Source organism: Phocoena sinus, chromosome X (genome assembly GCF_008692025.1).
Source record: "Phocoena sinus isolate mPhoSin1 chromosome X, mPhoSin1.pri, whole genome shotgun sequence".
Taxonomy (NCBI): domain Eukaryota; kingdom Metazoa; phylum Chordata; class Mammalia; order Artiodactyla; family Phocoenidae; genus Phocoena; species Phocoena sinus.
Genome location: NC_045784.1, coordinates 125,675,725 through 125,692,378, shown reverse-complemented (window position 1 = coordinate 125,692,378; position 16,654 = coordinate 125,675,725). Strand labels below are relative to the sequence as shown.

The following is a 16,654-nucleotide window of genomic DNA, read 5'->3' as shown; positions in this document are numbered from 1 at the left end:
TTTCTCTAAGTGGCTTCTCCAGCAGCCTGGAGTCGCCAGCCTCTGCCAGGTGTCCAGCCGGCTCCCCTCGCTCGGTCACTGTGTGGGCCACCTAGGCTCCAGGGCCAGGCTGCTCTGAAGTGGAGAATTCCAACTGTCACAAATGAGGTGGTGATTCTGAAACGGGTCTGGCATTCCTCTGGGGTTCAGAAAAGACCACTGACTTCATTTGAAAAAGCCAGACTACTGTAGGGACTAGAGGAAGAGGTTTCTTTCAGCATCGCCTTTCTTTAAAAGGCAGGTGGCCAAGACCCTCACAGTATTTGGCATATCTGGTGCGTCACGCTGTGGATTTCATGGCGGCCGCCCGCACTCCCCACCCCACCTCCACCCCCGGCCCTTGGATCCCAGGGAGAGATGATGGAGCGGTTCCTGGACTCTTACCAAAGTAACCAGTACTCCCCTAACTCAGATCGTCTCATCTCTGATCAGAGTGATCGGACTCCCCTCTTCAACAGTCAGTAACAGCGTTCTTGGGCTGAAAAAGGTGCACAAATACCCACAGTGGGGGAGATGAGGTGCGCGGTCAGCTCCATGGTAAACAGGTTTCTACTCCTTTCTATTCCTTTGGCTGCATCCTCACAGGGTGTGCTTCCAACACTTACCAGGGAGAGTGTCGGGGGAGCTGAGGTGACTTGGGGAGGCGAGGAAAGGGGATGAAGAATTTCCCCTGGCACAGAGATGGATTTCTTTCCCCAGTGGAAAGCCAGCGTGTTTTTCTCCCGGCCACACTGATCGTTTCTCATAGTAAATAGCATTTAGATACCTCTCGGCAGCTCACGAGGGAATTAGGACAGGCATTATTGTCCTCTTTTACAGACAAGGAAGGGAGATTCAGAAAGATGAAGTTATCTGTCCAAATTGCAGAAGTGACAAATGGTGGAGAGAGAACTCACTCCCACGATTCCTGTTCTTCATATACCGCAACGCCTTAGGGTGCCAACAGGCAGACACGGGAGATACATTTCTCTGCCTTGGCTTTGGTTTCTCCTCTTGGTTTAATCGTGTACTTTGGGAGAGGTCATTGCCACCTTTTGCAGCTCTGCGCTGTCTCCATGCCATTCTCATGTACCAGTTCACCCCCAGGAGTACCATCTCCCACAACTTGCCATCATTCTCAAGTCTCTCCTCACCTCCTCCCCTCCACCCTGCCACTTCTCATCCCCTCGTTGTAGGCCACAATCTCCATGACCATGTCCCGTCAGCAGCGTAGCAGGAGGCAGCAATGAGGCTGACCTGAGATCCCAGAGAACAGAAAGGCAAAGATCGCGGGTAGGAGGCTTGAACAGGAAACGTTTCCTAAAGGAGGTGGTGAGTCTCTGTTCAGCCCTGAAAAGACTCAGAAGGATGCGAGAAGGCGACAGAAGCTTGGTGAGATCAGGAGACTGGCTTGATTAGAGAGCAAGAAGACGAGGTTAAGAAATGAGACACTCCCGGAAACAGAAGAGGAATGACTTTAAACAGCTTAAGCAGGTTGACTGCTTCATCATTAAAAGGCAGAGAGATAAAGGTTTAAACTCACCCGCAAGATTTCTTCAACACAGCTTGGGTCACTGGGAAGGCTCACCTAAAACAAAATAAACAAAAAAAGAAAATTAACCATAATCTAGTTATTCTCAGAAAAGCATGTTGTATAATATTTTACCCTGTAGGAAAAATTGTAAAGGAAGTAAATATAGCTATACATCTGGGGTTTTCCCCCTACGAAATACAAAGCAGTAAGTATCTGCAAATGGCCAATTTTGTTTTCTTTTACGGAAGCAGTAAGACCACAGTACAAGATGCAGAGAGGGCCTGGCTCTGTCACTGGTTTGCTCTGGGACACGGAGCCACCCTCCCCTGTCCCCCGAGCTTCACTTTGCTTATCCATCCAAAGAAGGAGCTCGCCTTCCTGATCTTTGAGGCCTCTTCCACCCACTGACATATTTTACCATGTTATTCATAATCACAGATTTGTAAAAGAGGACGCCTATATGAACCACTTGTGTGATTAATTGAAGTCCCCTTTTAACTCAGGAGTCCAATCAGATGCCTACAGAGAGAATCTCACAAAGTGAACGCCCTGAGCTTTTCTCCTCAGTGTGACACCTTCCTAATCAATCAGAATTCAAGCGACTAGCAGAGCTGTACCGAGTACTGACTCCGCACCTGGCACATGCCCTCTCCTTCAGGAGCTCCAGAGTCAGTGAGAGCAAGAAACCAAATGCCAAAGTGAAACACCAGCTCTAAAGCTGTGCTTGATGAGGGGCCTGAGGGTGGGACCACCAGCTGGAGGAAGGTCCACCAGGTGTGATGGCACCTGTGCAGGTACGGGCATCCCCCAAACCTTCCGAACTCTCTCCTTCACACCTTCACACCTTCTCCACGAAGGCAATTTGATCACCTCCACTTCCCTCCAGTTCCAGTAGGGAGACCATTTGGTCTCTTTCACTCACTGCCTTGGGAGGTAAAAGGCCAGTCCTGTAAAGAGAGTACTGCCACAGAGGCCGTAGGTTCCAGGCCTCTCGCAAGGGCAACTAAGTCCTAATCCCCTAGTTACTCTGATAGATTAAGGTATAAACACAACTGTATTTGAGGAAATGGGGAAGAGAATATGGCCCCAGTTTCCCTCGATCTTAAAAAAATACATGCTACAATCATCAGTAAATCTTAAATGAGCATAACAGTCACTACTGTACATACATTAATTTCAACCAATATTTACTGACTACCTTGACTATCTACTCCACGGAAAAGTCCCTGCTCGAAGCAGCATAAAATCCCTAGTGGGGAATTAGAGAGTCAACAATAATGAGGGGGCCATCCAGCCTGGGTTATAACCCAGTGTGGTTCCAGTGTACACATGTTATTCTGCTGTCATTACTGACAGTGTCCCTTTTCACCCTCAAAAATGTCCTGATTCGGACGACAAATTATACAGTCACCCTTCCAAGAACACGAATACTGAGCGGAAAGAACTGTAGAAGGAAAGGCTGACAAATTGCCTGGGCAGACATGGTAAAGAACCTTAAATACAGGCTCCCGATAGGGAACCACACGTGGTTTGGTCTAGCAGAGATCATTCATTCATTCATTCATTCATTCAACAAATATTCTTTGAGGGCCAGGGACTGTGCCACCAGGCTTGTGGTCGGCAAAGACACAACGGAAAGAAGCAGAAGGAGACACAGTTTCCTCCCTCGTGGAGTTTGTAGACTCAGGAAGAAGGTGGGTGTGAAGAATCACATAGGTAATGGACGACTGTTACCGTGGTAAGTACTATAAAGCAGAACATCCCATGGACACCAGTCCTGCAAAATGAAAGGTTCCGTGTCCAAAAAAGTATGGGAAATGCTGCCATGCATCCCCCTCTTGGCAACCCATGATGCAACTTAGAGGCTCTGAGACACCTATGTAATTGGTTTAAAGCAGCATGTTCCCAACCTTCTTGACTACTGATTGTTGGGTTTTTACCTTTCACGTGTGTGTTTTTTTTCCCCAATTAACAATGATCGCCATTCCGTAGAATGGGTGTTTGCAGAATATACACTAGGAGAGGCTGGTCTAACATATTACAGGATCACAGAACTCAACAGATTATTCTTAACGGCAAATAAAATCTCATTCCAAGGACTTCCCTGGTGGCGCAGTGGTTAAGAATCCGCCTGCCAATGCAGGGGACACGGCTTCGAGCCCTGGTCCGGGAGGATCCCACGTGCCACGGAGCAACTAACCCCGCGAGCCCCAACGACTGAGCCCCTGTGCCACAACTACTGAAGCCTGCGTGCCTAGAGCCCGTGCTCTGCAACAAGAGAAGCCACCGCAATGAAGAGCAGCCCCCGCTCGCTGCAACTAGAGAAAGCCCGCGTGTGCCAACAAAGACCCAATGCAGCCAAAACTAACTAAATAAATAAATTTTTAAAAATATCTCATTCCATTGCTCAAGGCTCTAGCAACCGTATTTTCCAAGACAGTTGTTGAACTTCTAACATATACCTTCCCCAAACACAAAGGTCAAAATGATTACAGCCAAGACTTAAATCTTCAGTGTGGTTGTCCCATTGTATCTGTTGGGCTGCCAACGCTCATGAAAAGGTCTTTGCTTTCCCTTTGCCACACAAACACACAAATGTTAATTTTGAAATAAAAGTGGGAAAAAAGTATCAGTCACATGCAGACACAGCGAGGACATCTGCCTGCGAGTCTCAAGAGTTGGGTGGGAGGCTGATCCTACCCCTTGGGCACAGGACTTCACGACCTTACCCCTCTGAGTTCCAGTTTGCCCAACTATAAAATAAAATCGAGTAAAATAAAAGGACGATAAGAGTAATACCTGCTCCTTTCAAAGCTCACAAGGGTTTCTGCGAGCAGCAAATGAAATAAGGTATGTGAACGCGCTTTGTAACCCGCAAAGCCCCTCACGGTGCGTTGGGTTTTTAGCCCCTGCCCTGCTGGTCTCCTCACTGCTTTATTACGAAGCCCAGTCTTCTCGTCTGCACAAGGTAAGATCTGACTCACTCTTGCCAACCGCAAATATCATGTCTACACCTGGTATTATAAATATCCGTTTCCTTATGGGGAAATGCTGTCAAAATAGAAAGAGTTGTGGACTCTGGGGAAGAACTCTGCCGACACGGACAGTCAAATAAATATGCATCCATACCGAGCGTTCAGATTTTCTTTTTCTTTTTTAGAAAATACTGGAATCCAGCATTGACATGGAGTCACCAGTCCCGCAAAGTCATCTAGTCCTGCTCTGCTGCTCTTTTCACCGCAAGACAACTCATTTGAGCCGCAAGTGGTTTTTTCCCCCCCTGCAAGTGCTTTTGAATTAGCCAGCGAGCATCTCCTCTGTGCCTAGAACAGTGCTGGGCGAGGGGGGTCGGTGACACAAAGAGCCGTCAGACTTGGCCTCTTTCTCTCGGAGTTAAATGTCTAGATGGGACGGGAAAACAAACAATTGAGACCCACTGGGACATACATTGTAAGGTGGTGACAAGGGTAATAGGATCGCATTCATTCGCCCGTCCGCCTATTCATCAGTTCTCCCATTTACTTCTTTAGACAACAAATCCTGACTGAGCTCACACTGTGCTCAGGACGGTGCCAAGGGGAGGATTTAAAGACACCAAAGACAACATAATTTCTGCCTTCGAGACTCCACGCAAATTGGGGGAGACAAACATTTACAGGGGAAACAGACAATACGGAACAGGAGGTCTGACTTGGGTGTCAGGGGTACCTACCGGGTTCACGGACAGAGCCATGTCCGACAGGAGGTCCCAGCCGCCGAGGTCCCCATCGCAGTCCTCGCCCCATAAGGGGGGGAGAGGCCAAGGATTTGACATGGCCGAGCAGTGCCGGGGCCACCTGAGGCCACTTCAGGCTCAGAGCCCCCTGAGGAACGGCACCCAGGTCACTCACACTGCGCTCTGGACAGAAGCCGGGCTCAGGCTGGGGCTCAGCCCCCGCTGCCTGGTTGCTCTGTCTGTCTGTCTGTCTGTCAGTCTGTCTCTCACAGCCCCGTCCTCTCGCAGGAACTGTGGAGGAGTCACTCGGACAGGTGCGACAGGAGACAGGAGGAGAACTAGTGGTGACACTGGGATTAGAACTGCCGCCTGACGAGTTGCCAAGCTGCCGCTTAATTCCGGAGCCACCTTCGCCTCCCTTTCAATGCACTCTTGAGTATTCAGAGAGTCCACAAAGCGCAAGTTAGCCACTCAGAGCCGGCGATCTCGTGCATCCCCCTCTCCGCCCCCTCCTCCGGGAGCAGAAAGCGAGCTGCACGCCGCCCGGGGAGGCTGTGCTCTCACTCCTGGCCCCAGACTACCCTCTCGGGCTGGGCACGGACGGGGTCCTCTAAGGGCCAGGGAAGGCAGGCGCCCATCGGGCAGGTGCTGAGTTGACTGAGAGCCCTCCCAAGTGCCTATCCTCTCGGCGTGTGCCGGTGCAGGCTGCCACCCCATGTAGCCACACGGGGACCACGCGCAGATCATCTGCCTGGTGATAAAGACATATCTTAGGAAATGATCAGGGTACCTTTAAATCATCAAGTATTCAATTAACTGCAGGAACAATAAATGAATTGCATAGGGTGTTTTAATCATTCTGGAATTAATCAGTTTGGAGCGTACTTCTTGGCGATTAGGGTAATACAAGATATCAAAAATACCCTGATTGTGGCATTGAGAGACACTGATAGAAAACACGAAGATTCATGTAAAACATTAAAAGAACCATGGTCATCACACGGTTAACCCAGTAGAGCGGGATGCGTGTCTCTGAGTACGTTTTTATTAAGTGATTGCGAGGGAAAGGAGGTCATTTTTTTTTTTCTAAAATCACCCTGAAGTTTTCCCACAAAACCTGGCCATCTAAGTCCACTATTCTAGGCATGTTTCACCTTGACAAAGACTTCGCCCAGTAAAATTCACAAACTGCAAGTTTAATTGCCAGTGAACGCTTGGATTCTCCTAACAAGCGCAAGTGACACTGAGTGACACATCACTAACACCAAAATCCATGCTACCGGCCCAGTTAAACAAGATCCACGACCGACACCGCCGGCAGCTTCCAAACTAATTCCATTTGTATTTTCATTAGCAAATTGCCCCATTCATCCCCACGACTGACCGACAACACAGAGATCCCCTGACACGGCATCACTAACGAAATGAAAACTCAGGTTATGATATTCTAGTAGCAAATGAGTTTTCCGGCTTCTTAAAATGTTTAATCCCCATCATCGGTCATTTGTCCAAACAAGGAGCAGCAGCCTCTGAAGTTCCCATTCGCACTCACTTTGAGATCCCTTTATTTCCCCTCCCCATCCAGGGAGTCCCCGTTTTCCAACTTGGAAAAGGACGAACCCAGTTCAGGTTAAGATCTTTCTGTCTCTTGCTTCCTGCCTCATCTTAACCTGTCCCTATTCTAGTTTGTATTCACGAGTCTACGGTTAAACGGGAACAGTTCACATAAACCGCAGACAGAAATCCTCAGGTGATATAACTTTAATCAAAACAAAGAACGTTTCACAACAGTCACATGGTACAGCCAACCAGCTCATCTTCCCATTTCGTTTTAATACAGCAAAAGTCCTGGGTGTCCAAGGAGTTGGTATTTAAAATACTGCTTCCGGCTAATTTTTAAGGGTGTCACATGGTCAAAATACCCCATGTAAAACAAGCTAATATTCACCATTCGCTCTAAGAAAAGAAGCAATAAAAAGTAGAGCATGACAGTCCCCGCTCGCTGCAACTAGAGGAAGCCTGTGCGCAGCAACGGAGACGCAACACAGCCAAAAATAAATAAATAAAATAAATAAATTTTTTAAAAGTAGAGCATGAAGATCAAAGGAATATACCACTTGCCATTTTAAGCTAAGTACAGAAAGTGACCCTGTGTCTAGAACCTTACGTGGAACTAAAACTAAAAAGGAAGAAGACTCAGCGATCACATTTTATTTATTTGAGCAAATCAGTGAGATAATTTACTGTGCTTTTCCGGGGGCATAAAGGGGTAGGGGAAAGAGCATGGGCTTTGAAGCTGGAGAGACTTGGATTTTAATCCCAGCTCTGATACTTAACTTGCTTTGTGGACTTGGGCAAGACACCTGAACTTCTCTGAGCCTCTGTTTCTCTATCTATACAAGGGGAATAAAATTCCACTTCGAGGACTGTCATGAGGTTGAGATGAAGTGAGTCGTATAAAAGTACCTTAGCCTGGCAGTGGGTGCATCCGAAGTCTCCATCGGCACCTTTTATTCGAAGTTCCCTCTAAGGCTCTTGGAAAGTTGTCAGCACCCTGAACCTTGGAACCACTGAGTACATAGTTCAGTCGCCTTGGAAATTGGCCCCCATGACATCTTGTGAATGTCGCTAATTATGAAATCCTATTCAGCGGCCCAGTGCATAAGGAGTCTCAGGCTGCGGCTCCATCTGGTAGCTCTCACTGAAGGTGACAAAGGAGGCTGGAGATGGGACTTGAGGGGGTAAGACAACAGAGAGCGAAGGGGGGCTGAAGGGGAAGGGTGGGCGATGTGCTTCATTATGGGGACAGCTCTCCGCTGATTACATTAGGTATGGGCAACGGCGGAATGCATATGCAGAAAGGCCCATCATCAGTGGAGAGGACCTAACGGCAGATGGAATTTGAAGTGAAGAGTACTTAATTCAGTGGGCTCTGAATAGCCATTAGCTCACTGTTCATTTATTTGGTCTAATAACTAGTTTCTATAGAAGAGTGAGCTATAAACGGGGGTGGGGGTGGGGGGTGAAAGTCTTAAAGAAAAGTAAGGTACACATCTAGAAAGATTACCCTAAGAAACCAAGAGCCCTTCTGGAAAAGGCTGGCTGCCTGACCCACATTCCCCCAGGACGCCCTGCCTCTGGTCACCCGAGCTGTGCCTTCGCTGCCGGCAAGGCTCCCCAGGGATGGAGCCCCTCCTCCCACATTCTCCAGGCTTCTCGCCCAGATGCCTTAATCCCGCTGCTTTCACTCAAGCTGCATCCTCCTCCTTCTCTTTGCCGGCCTCCCAGACTCCGACCCAACTTGCTTGCCCCTTCCTGCCTGTGCTCTTCCCAGCCTTCTGTCCGCTCTCCGTGTCTGCCCTACAACCCAGAGACCTTCCAGCCACGGTCCCTGCCTTCTGAAATTCCTAGGCATGCGTACGACTCCTCAGGGCCCGCGGGATACCCACTTCTGTCCCATCCAAGTCCTAGCACGGAAACCAAGGACCATTTAAGATTAAAGTCTTCATTCCACGAAATCCCTACCTACTGCACTCCCATTAACATTAATGGCTATCCTGTGTGCAGGTCCATATGTAGTATCCACATCTCAACTTCAATTCTCTACCTCCTACACATGGACCATTTTCTCACTGATGCTAATTGTCAGATCCCGGGTACATTTCCTCTTCTTCTGCTGATGGTTTTTAAATGCATGGGAAACGCAAACTGATTTCTGTACTAACTAATACAAACGTGAGGAAAAGAGTTATTTCATGGAGAACTGTATTCAATATCCTATGATAAACCATAATGGAAAAGAATATATATTAAGAAAGAATGTATTGATACGTATGACCGAATCACTTTGCTGTACAGCAGAAATTAACGCAACATTGTAAATCAACTAGACTTCAATAGAAAAAAAACATGAGGAAGTAGGCAACTCATATACAACATGTAGCAGACACGTACTATAGGCCTCAGCTATAAAACTAATTTCACACCTTAGTCATCCGAAGATGAAACTGCATCAAAAGACCATTTACAGTTTCTTTTGTGACGAGTCCACATTCCAGATAGCATGGCATATGATGTATCACACATCATGTATTCCAAAGCCACCCCTGAATCCTTAGGAGTGGCTAGGGGGACAGGAGGAAAATCAGGCAAGCATGATGTCCCAGAAAGCCAGAGAAGAAAGTGTTTCAAGGAGAAAGCAGCCATTCCGTAAGATAAGGATGCAGAATCGGCTGGGTTCGGCCGATCCTAGGCCATCTGGGCCGTCGGCCACCTTGGACAGAGCCATTTCAGTGGCATGCCGTGGATGTGAACCTCACCTCACCGGAGTGTGCTGAGGAGAGAGCGGGAGGGGCGGATGCAGGAGGGAATAAACAATTCCCGCTGTGACAGGGAGCAGAGAGATGGGGTGATAGGATGTGGGGTCAAGGTTTTTCTTTGTATTTTAAGAGGGATGGTACTAAGGCATATTCATATACCAATGGGTATAACTCAGTGGAGAGGGGAAGAAACGTATCGCAAAAGAAAAAAATGGATGATTGTAAAAGCAAAGTCCTTGAGAAGGAGCGAACAGATTAGGACACAACTGGAGGGGCTGGCCTGAAAGAGGAGCGTGGACCCTTCTGGACAGTTCTTCCATTGTAACGGCAGGGAAGGCAGAGTGCCTTAGGTACATAAGCAATTGGGTTGGAGAAATTAAAGACGAGAAGATGAGAGGGTACTTGTCTGATTGTATCTATTTTTCTCTATGAAGTATGTGGCAAGGTCAGCAGTGGAGAACGGGGCTGGTTATTGGAAACATGCGGAGAAAGGAAAGGTGGAAAAGGTTCTGTTGGAGAACAGGAAGAGGGGTAGGCTAGGAAAGTATAATAGAACTCTCTGGCAATATTGAAGAGCGAGAAAGAGGGAGCTATCGTGTGAAACACTGAAGGAGATGCTGTCTATGCCCACAGTACGGAGATGAAGGAAGGAGGAGGTAGGGGAAAGGAGACAATTGGAGGCCAAGTAGCCTCTGGCGATTTAGAAGGAGGTGGCACTCTGCTCCCCACTATTAGCTACTGCACTTTCCCACACTGATTTGCTAATTAACCACAGCTCACAGTTCTCCAACTGCTCTAATCTATAAGGGACTTCATTCTGAATGGAACAAGCAGAGCGCCCAGGATCACAAGCAATGATCTGCTGGGATCCCACAGTGGTGAATCTCACATGACCCACAAGCCCGGATGAAGTGGAGCGCGGGGCCTGAGGAACGCCTCTCTGGGGGCTAAATGAATTCAACTTTGTCCCTCGGGAAGTAGAGAACTCCATTAACCCATATCCTCATGAGAGAGATCATTCCTACAGAGCATTGGAAGGAGTTTCCAAATTGTTTAAAGAAGAGCTGTTTTTAATCACTTAACTATTTTGTCCTTAAGAAAACTTTTACACATTTACTATGTTAGCAGGAGACATTTTAAAGTACGATTATCTTTTATAATACGTCTTGGATTGACAACTTCTTCTAAGCATTTATGGTTTCTAGAGATACAAGACTTCCTCACCAGGGGGGAAAAATGAAGTGGGAGTTCAGATTTTTCTGGTAGCTTCTGAAGACACTACCACAGGCATGTTATGGGGTCTTACATTACATGCTGTAACCCCATTTAGAAAAGAACCTTTTAAATATGTATCTTTGGCTCCTATTTTCTGAAAATCTTTCAGAAAGGAAAGGTCTTCCCTTGACATTCGCAATCCCTCACCCTAAAGAAACTCCTTCCGTCTTCTTCTAAATACATAGCTAATGATTTAAATGTCTGCTTTAAAGCAAGAAACCCGGATTTCAGTTTGATTTTGCTCTATAGCTACATTTTCCTTAAAGCAACGCCAGTGGAATAGACTTTACAAATTGTACCCATACATGTCCTCAATAAAAAGGTGACAACAGAATACACTTGATAGAAAGTGTCTCCTCTTTCAGACTAACCTCTAACGAACTTGGCGCCTTCTTGACTCTCTAAATCCTGCACTTAGGATTGTCTTAATTGCCAGTGGTTGACACCGCGATGCCACAGAGAGAGACCTACAACTGCTCTTCTCTGACAGCGATGATCTGAAAGAACAAGCCCTGTGCACGGGAAGTGAATCCTCGCCAGCTCCCCTATTATTTATAACTCTAATTAAAACACTTTTATCTATTAATGCCAAGAGACACTACTAAATATATTCAGGGAAGTTCACATTTTTTCTAGGCTTCTGGAATCTCTCAGATCTGCACCCACTTACATGTGGTTTAACTGCTCACTAAAATGAAATGATAGCTAAGAATAACTCCCTTCCATTAGATTTATAAATCTCATTAATTAATTCTACACCTCCAATGGTGTAGAGACCAAACTCAACTGCAAGATCTAATTAAAGAGAAGTAAAAAAAAAATGTTAAGAAACAACACTGAGATTGAAACACAGAAGTAACTGTTTAGCCTCAAATTAATGAGGCGCTATGCTAAGGAAGCATGTCCATTAATCCCTAATGAGGACTTTAAACACATTAAAACTTCCTAATACAAAATGTTTGCCTTCCCTTTATCCAATAACAAATAAGCCAATAATTTTCTGGCTCTAAATGACACTGTTAACTGTCACGGCATGTTTTATTTGACAAACCCTCCATTCAAATACTGTAAAACCAATTAATTTGCCTGCTGTGAAATGTGTTTCTTGGTAGCTTTTATGTGATTTTTTTTTCTTCTCAAAGGAATGTAAATAGGAGGTCAATGTAGGTGCCTGGTATTGCTCAAAAAATATGCCACAGTAGCTATAGGTTGTCTCTCCTGTTTGCAATTCAAATGAGTTGAAAGACAACCTTCATTTTCAGGTCACAATCACAGACTGGTTTCCTGATAAGGAAACCGTGCCAGAGTAATAGGTTGATTACCATGAAGAGGATGCCATATTTGAGAATGGAGAGTTGGCAAAATTACCACTTTGTTCGATTGTAAATAATGCTTCACGACCCTGGCCCTTACCGACCTGGTATGGTTACCTATCTCCTGCTTCATCCAGCCCTCCCCCAAATGCACCTGCGTGTGTGCCCAGGAAATCACTCTCTAAAATTGGAGTTTATTCCTGATGCTTTTATCTGAAAACGGCACAATTTGTTACACTTTTTTGTTGGCAGAAAAATCAATAGAACAAACACAAGAAGTTCCTGTTTCTTAAACTTCCCCTGGGCCTTACTTAGTATCTCCAGTTAGCTTGAGAGATGGCCCTAAGAGCCCTTCTGCCCAGCATTTATGGAACACTCTGAAACACTTGGCTCGTAGAAGGGCATGGCACTTTTCCAGAAAATCACTCTGCAAACACAGACCCTTGACACCGTGTCATAAAGAAAGGGTCTGTGACATTACGTGTGGGCCCGCGCTGTGGAGCATCTCGAGCCCACTGCCTCATACATTGAAGACCAGAGAGGGAATGATACATGGTGTCCCATGGTTTATGGAGTCAAACAGTTTACGCCAATTAACACGAACAGCACATGCAGGACACCAACGATCCTAGCTTGTCTCACATCCACGTGAAAACCTGGGACTGATTATTTCTTAGCCGTGAAAGTAAGCAAGATAAACAGACACCTGGCAGGTGCTTATAATTCCAGGTACAATGACAACACCTTACTGATACAAATAAAATACATCCAGTGAAATAACCACACTTACTCCTGACTGGGATCAATGTGTTGGGGTATTTCCAAACTTGGTGCTTGGCAAATCTGTTCACGTTAAGAAACTTGTGCGTTATGTACAGTGCACTAGGCATTATGGGAAATTCGGTAGATGATAAAGACTAAATGTCCACAAGGAACATCTACTTAAGAGCAGACAGGACCTATATACCAAAAATGAGTAATGACAGTACAAGTTGGCACATATTTTCTGATCCCTGAATCAGGCACATGGGCAGAAGGATTTTACTTTGGGGATGACATGACTTAGATGGCCAAATATGGGAATGTCCAGACCATCTAATACGGGGAGAATGAAAGTGATTATTTCAAATCAGCACTCTCCTGGAAATCCCAGACTGTGTGGTGACGCTACTTTTAAGAGACAGATGAATGGCTTTCACGATAACTGTAACAGGAAGCCACAGATGAAAGAAACTGTCCATGGCTCTGGGGTGATCGTGCAAGGAAGTGGGACTTGACCTTGATTTTGAATAAGAGAAAAGATTCATATAGGTAGTGACTATGGCACTGTATGACTTTGGGCAAGTCACAGTTTCTCTAGCTATAAGACCAACGGGTTGGCCAAGGATCTAGTCTCTAAAGCAACTCCAATCTGTTAAAATGAGTGTATGAATCTGTGGTCCGAAGCAAATTAATTTCAAAACTTGAACTTGTGTTCACCAGCTGATCTCTAATTAAAAGAAGTCTCCAATCGAAAATGAAATGCTATACATTTCACAGGGACAGAGCCTGCATGATCTACAGAAGTAAAAATGTCAAGCCGTCCTGGCAAATATTTTCAAGATGGCAGCAGATAACAGGCTTTAGGACTTCAGTGGAAACATTAAAATGTGGACAGTTCCATTTTTCATATTAGGGAGACCACTATGACAATTAGATGTCATTCTCAAAAATAACATGTTGGCCACAAAGACAGAGTGCCTCAGTCATGTGAGGGCTTCTCGTTAAGTCAGAAGTTCTCGCTAAATGGTAGTGAAAATATAATCGGTACTTGGCTAAAGGTCCATACCCTTGAAGCCAAAGCATGGAGAAATGGCTCTGTTTGAAACGATTCTGAAAAATCCCGTAAGAGCTCCTACATCTTCCGTTTTTAATCAAGATTTGGGAATGTACTGAGACCACCAGACATCAAGCGTGCTTGCGACCTTTTCAACTGTCAGACCAGATAGATTTTTATCTTCTGTGAATCAACCGAAAGCCTCAAAGGTGCAGTGCCAGAGCGTGAATCCATTTCACTAGACAGTCATTGAAAGTATAATTCAAAGTGCAACTTATTTTCACATTTTCTACCACAATACTTTTGGCAGCCCAGGGCAGAAAGTCAAAACCTGGTTTCCAATGGAGACCGCTTCCAGTGGTTTCTAAATGTTGGCAGCAAGAATTCCTTCTTGTCAAAGAGATCAGCAGTCACTGGCTTTCATTAATTTATTTTCAATGACTGCTGCTTGCTCTCAGGAAGCCTTTCTTTACCTCAGGATGTTGACCTGCTGTTGGACCCCATCAGAAACAGACACGGAGAGACACTGATATATTAGGAGATTGGGAGATTCCCTCCAGTGGCCTTCACAGACTCCACAACTTCCATTTATTCTCACGGAGGCCATGAGCACAAAAAACAAGATTTGTGGCGAAGACATAGCTGGAATCTATAAAAGCTCCCAACACAAGATGAATAAACCCAGCGATATACAGTACACTGTAAAGTGTTATCTGAAGATCTTTAGAATCAGTTTGAAGGTCTTTCTTCATTCAAATGAATTATCATAAAGAAGAGGGACTTTTTAAATCTAAAATGATATACCAATTTAGATGATGTGATTACAAATACTTAGTGTGCCTTTAGTTGGGTACCCAAAAGGCTCTGGGCTGAGGGCTGGCTGTAAATAAACATTTATTATGATCACACTGATCTTGAAATTATCTAGCTGAGCACTTAGGTATACTTATAAAATGCATTTCATTAATTTCTAAATGTTCTGTCTTTGTTTTACAATATGTGCTCAAAAGGAAAGCACGACACCTTATCAGGGTGCTATAAGGCTTTTAGGCAGCATCTAACATCTATTTTGTCGAGATAAGCTTTGCAATTAGCGTTTTCAAGAGTCTCAGTTTCTCATCTCTATAAATGATAATCTAACCCCCAGTGAGATCTCCTTTATCCTTAATGTGAAGATATTAACCCCTTAATTCAAAACTCTAAGAACAGCACCCTGGTGGCATATGAAAACAAAAGGGAATGAGGCCATTTATATGAGGGCAATATTTAGAATATGGTCTACTGTTATTGCTACTGAGACCAAGGCTCAGATACATAAATCCTCGGAAGTTTCGTCCTTGCTGGGCTGCGAAGTCCTTTCACATCCTCTCTGCTCCCCACCTGCCACCCTGTATCATTTGTTCCTCATGACAGCCCTGTAAAGTAGGCGAAGAAGGTACAATAAGCTTCATTATAAAGATGAAAAAAAATCTGTGCCTTCAAAAGGTTACATGACTTGTCTGAGGTTTTATGGCCACTTAGCGGCGAAGACGAGCCCCTAGGTTTTCGGCTACCCAATCCAGTGTGTCTTTTGCTATTTCATGCTCCTGGTCTATACACATGGACTTAGACTGCCCACTAAAGCCTGAGGAATTCAGAAGCCAAGTTCATGAACTGCAACGAAGGTTCCCCCCTAAGATGAGAGGATACTTATCTCTGTTATAGGGCAAATAATGTTATCCCCAATTCCAAACTGACTACCAACCGACAAGGCCAAAAAACCCTGATGGCCTACAATGAGACCTACAATGAGTCTGGGCATTGAAGAGCACCTGCTATGTCACTGGTAGACCAGGCCCTTCCTCCAGCCAGGCCTCCACAGATGCTAAGCAGTGAGAACTCAGGTTCAACATCGAGGTCAGCACCTTGCTACTCAGATACTTGACTGCCCTTTAGCTTTAGTTCTTGGTTATCTTAAAGCCAACTGAAAGAAGTTCCTACAGGTTCGTTGGCTGTCCGAATATGCCGTGAAAACTGGCCTCCCGCGAACACCTGAAGTCAGTGTCGACTTGAGGAGTCGTGAATCGGTGGGGAAATGAGCTTACCAGCGCCAGCCCCTCCAGTTGTGTCCTAATCTGTTCGCTCCTTCTCAAGGACTTTGCTTTTACAATCATCCATTTTTTTCTTTTGCGATACGTTTCTTCCCCTCTCCACTGAGTTATACCCATTGGTATATGAACATGCCTTAGTACCATCCCTCTTAAAATACAAAGAAAAACCTCGACCCCACATCACCACATCCTATCACCCCATCTCTCTGCTCCCTGTCACAGCGGGAATTGTTTATTCCCTCCTGCATCCGCCCCTCCCGCTCTCTCCTCAGCACACTCCGGTGAGGTGAGGTTCACACCCACGGCATGCCGCTGAAACGGCTCTGTCCAAGGTGGCCGACGGCCCAGACGGCCTAGGATCGGCCGAACCCAGCCGATTCTGCATCCTTATCTTACTGAATGGCTGCTTTCTCCTTGAAGCCCAACATACTCTCCCCCTTTTATTGTTCCATTCGAGGAACGAGGAAACAGCCAAATCGAGCTGGCAAGGGCAACCCTTCCATCCTGAGAAATCTGGTTACTGAGAGTAAGATGGGCACTCTGAAAAAGGACTGCCCCTGACAGCCATTACAGG

At 45.7% G+C, this 16,654-nt stretch overlaps 1 protein-coding gene across 4 annotated transcripts in view; it reads right to left on the bottom strand.

Annotated features, from left to right (window-relative positions):
* AFF2 (AF4/FMR2 family member 2) overlaps positions 1 to 16,654 on the bottom strand; it is a 495,614-nt gene that overhangs the window by 192,680 nt on the left and 286,280 nt on the right. For all 4 annotated transcript variants that reach the window (XM_032620526.1, XM_032620528.1, XM_032620527.1 and 1 more), the window contains exon 4: positions 1,562 to 1,606. In XM_032620526.1, coding sequence (XP_032476417.1) covers positions 1,562 to 1,606 — 45 coding nt within the window. The remainder of the gene's footprint in view (positions 1 to 1,561; positions 1,607 to 16,654) is intronic.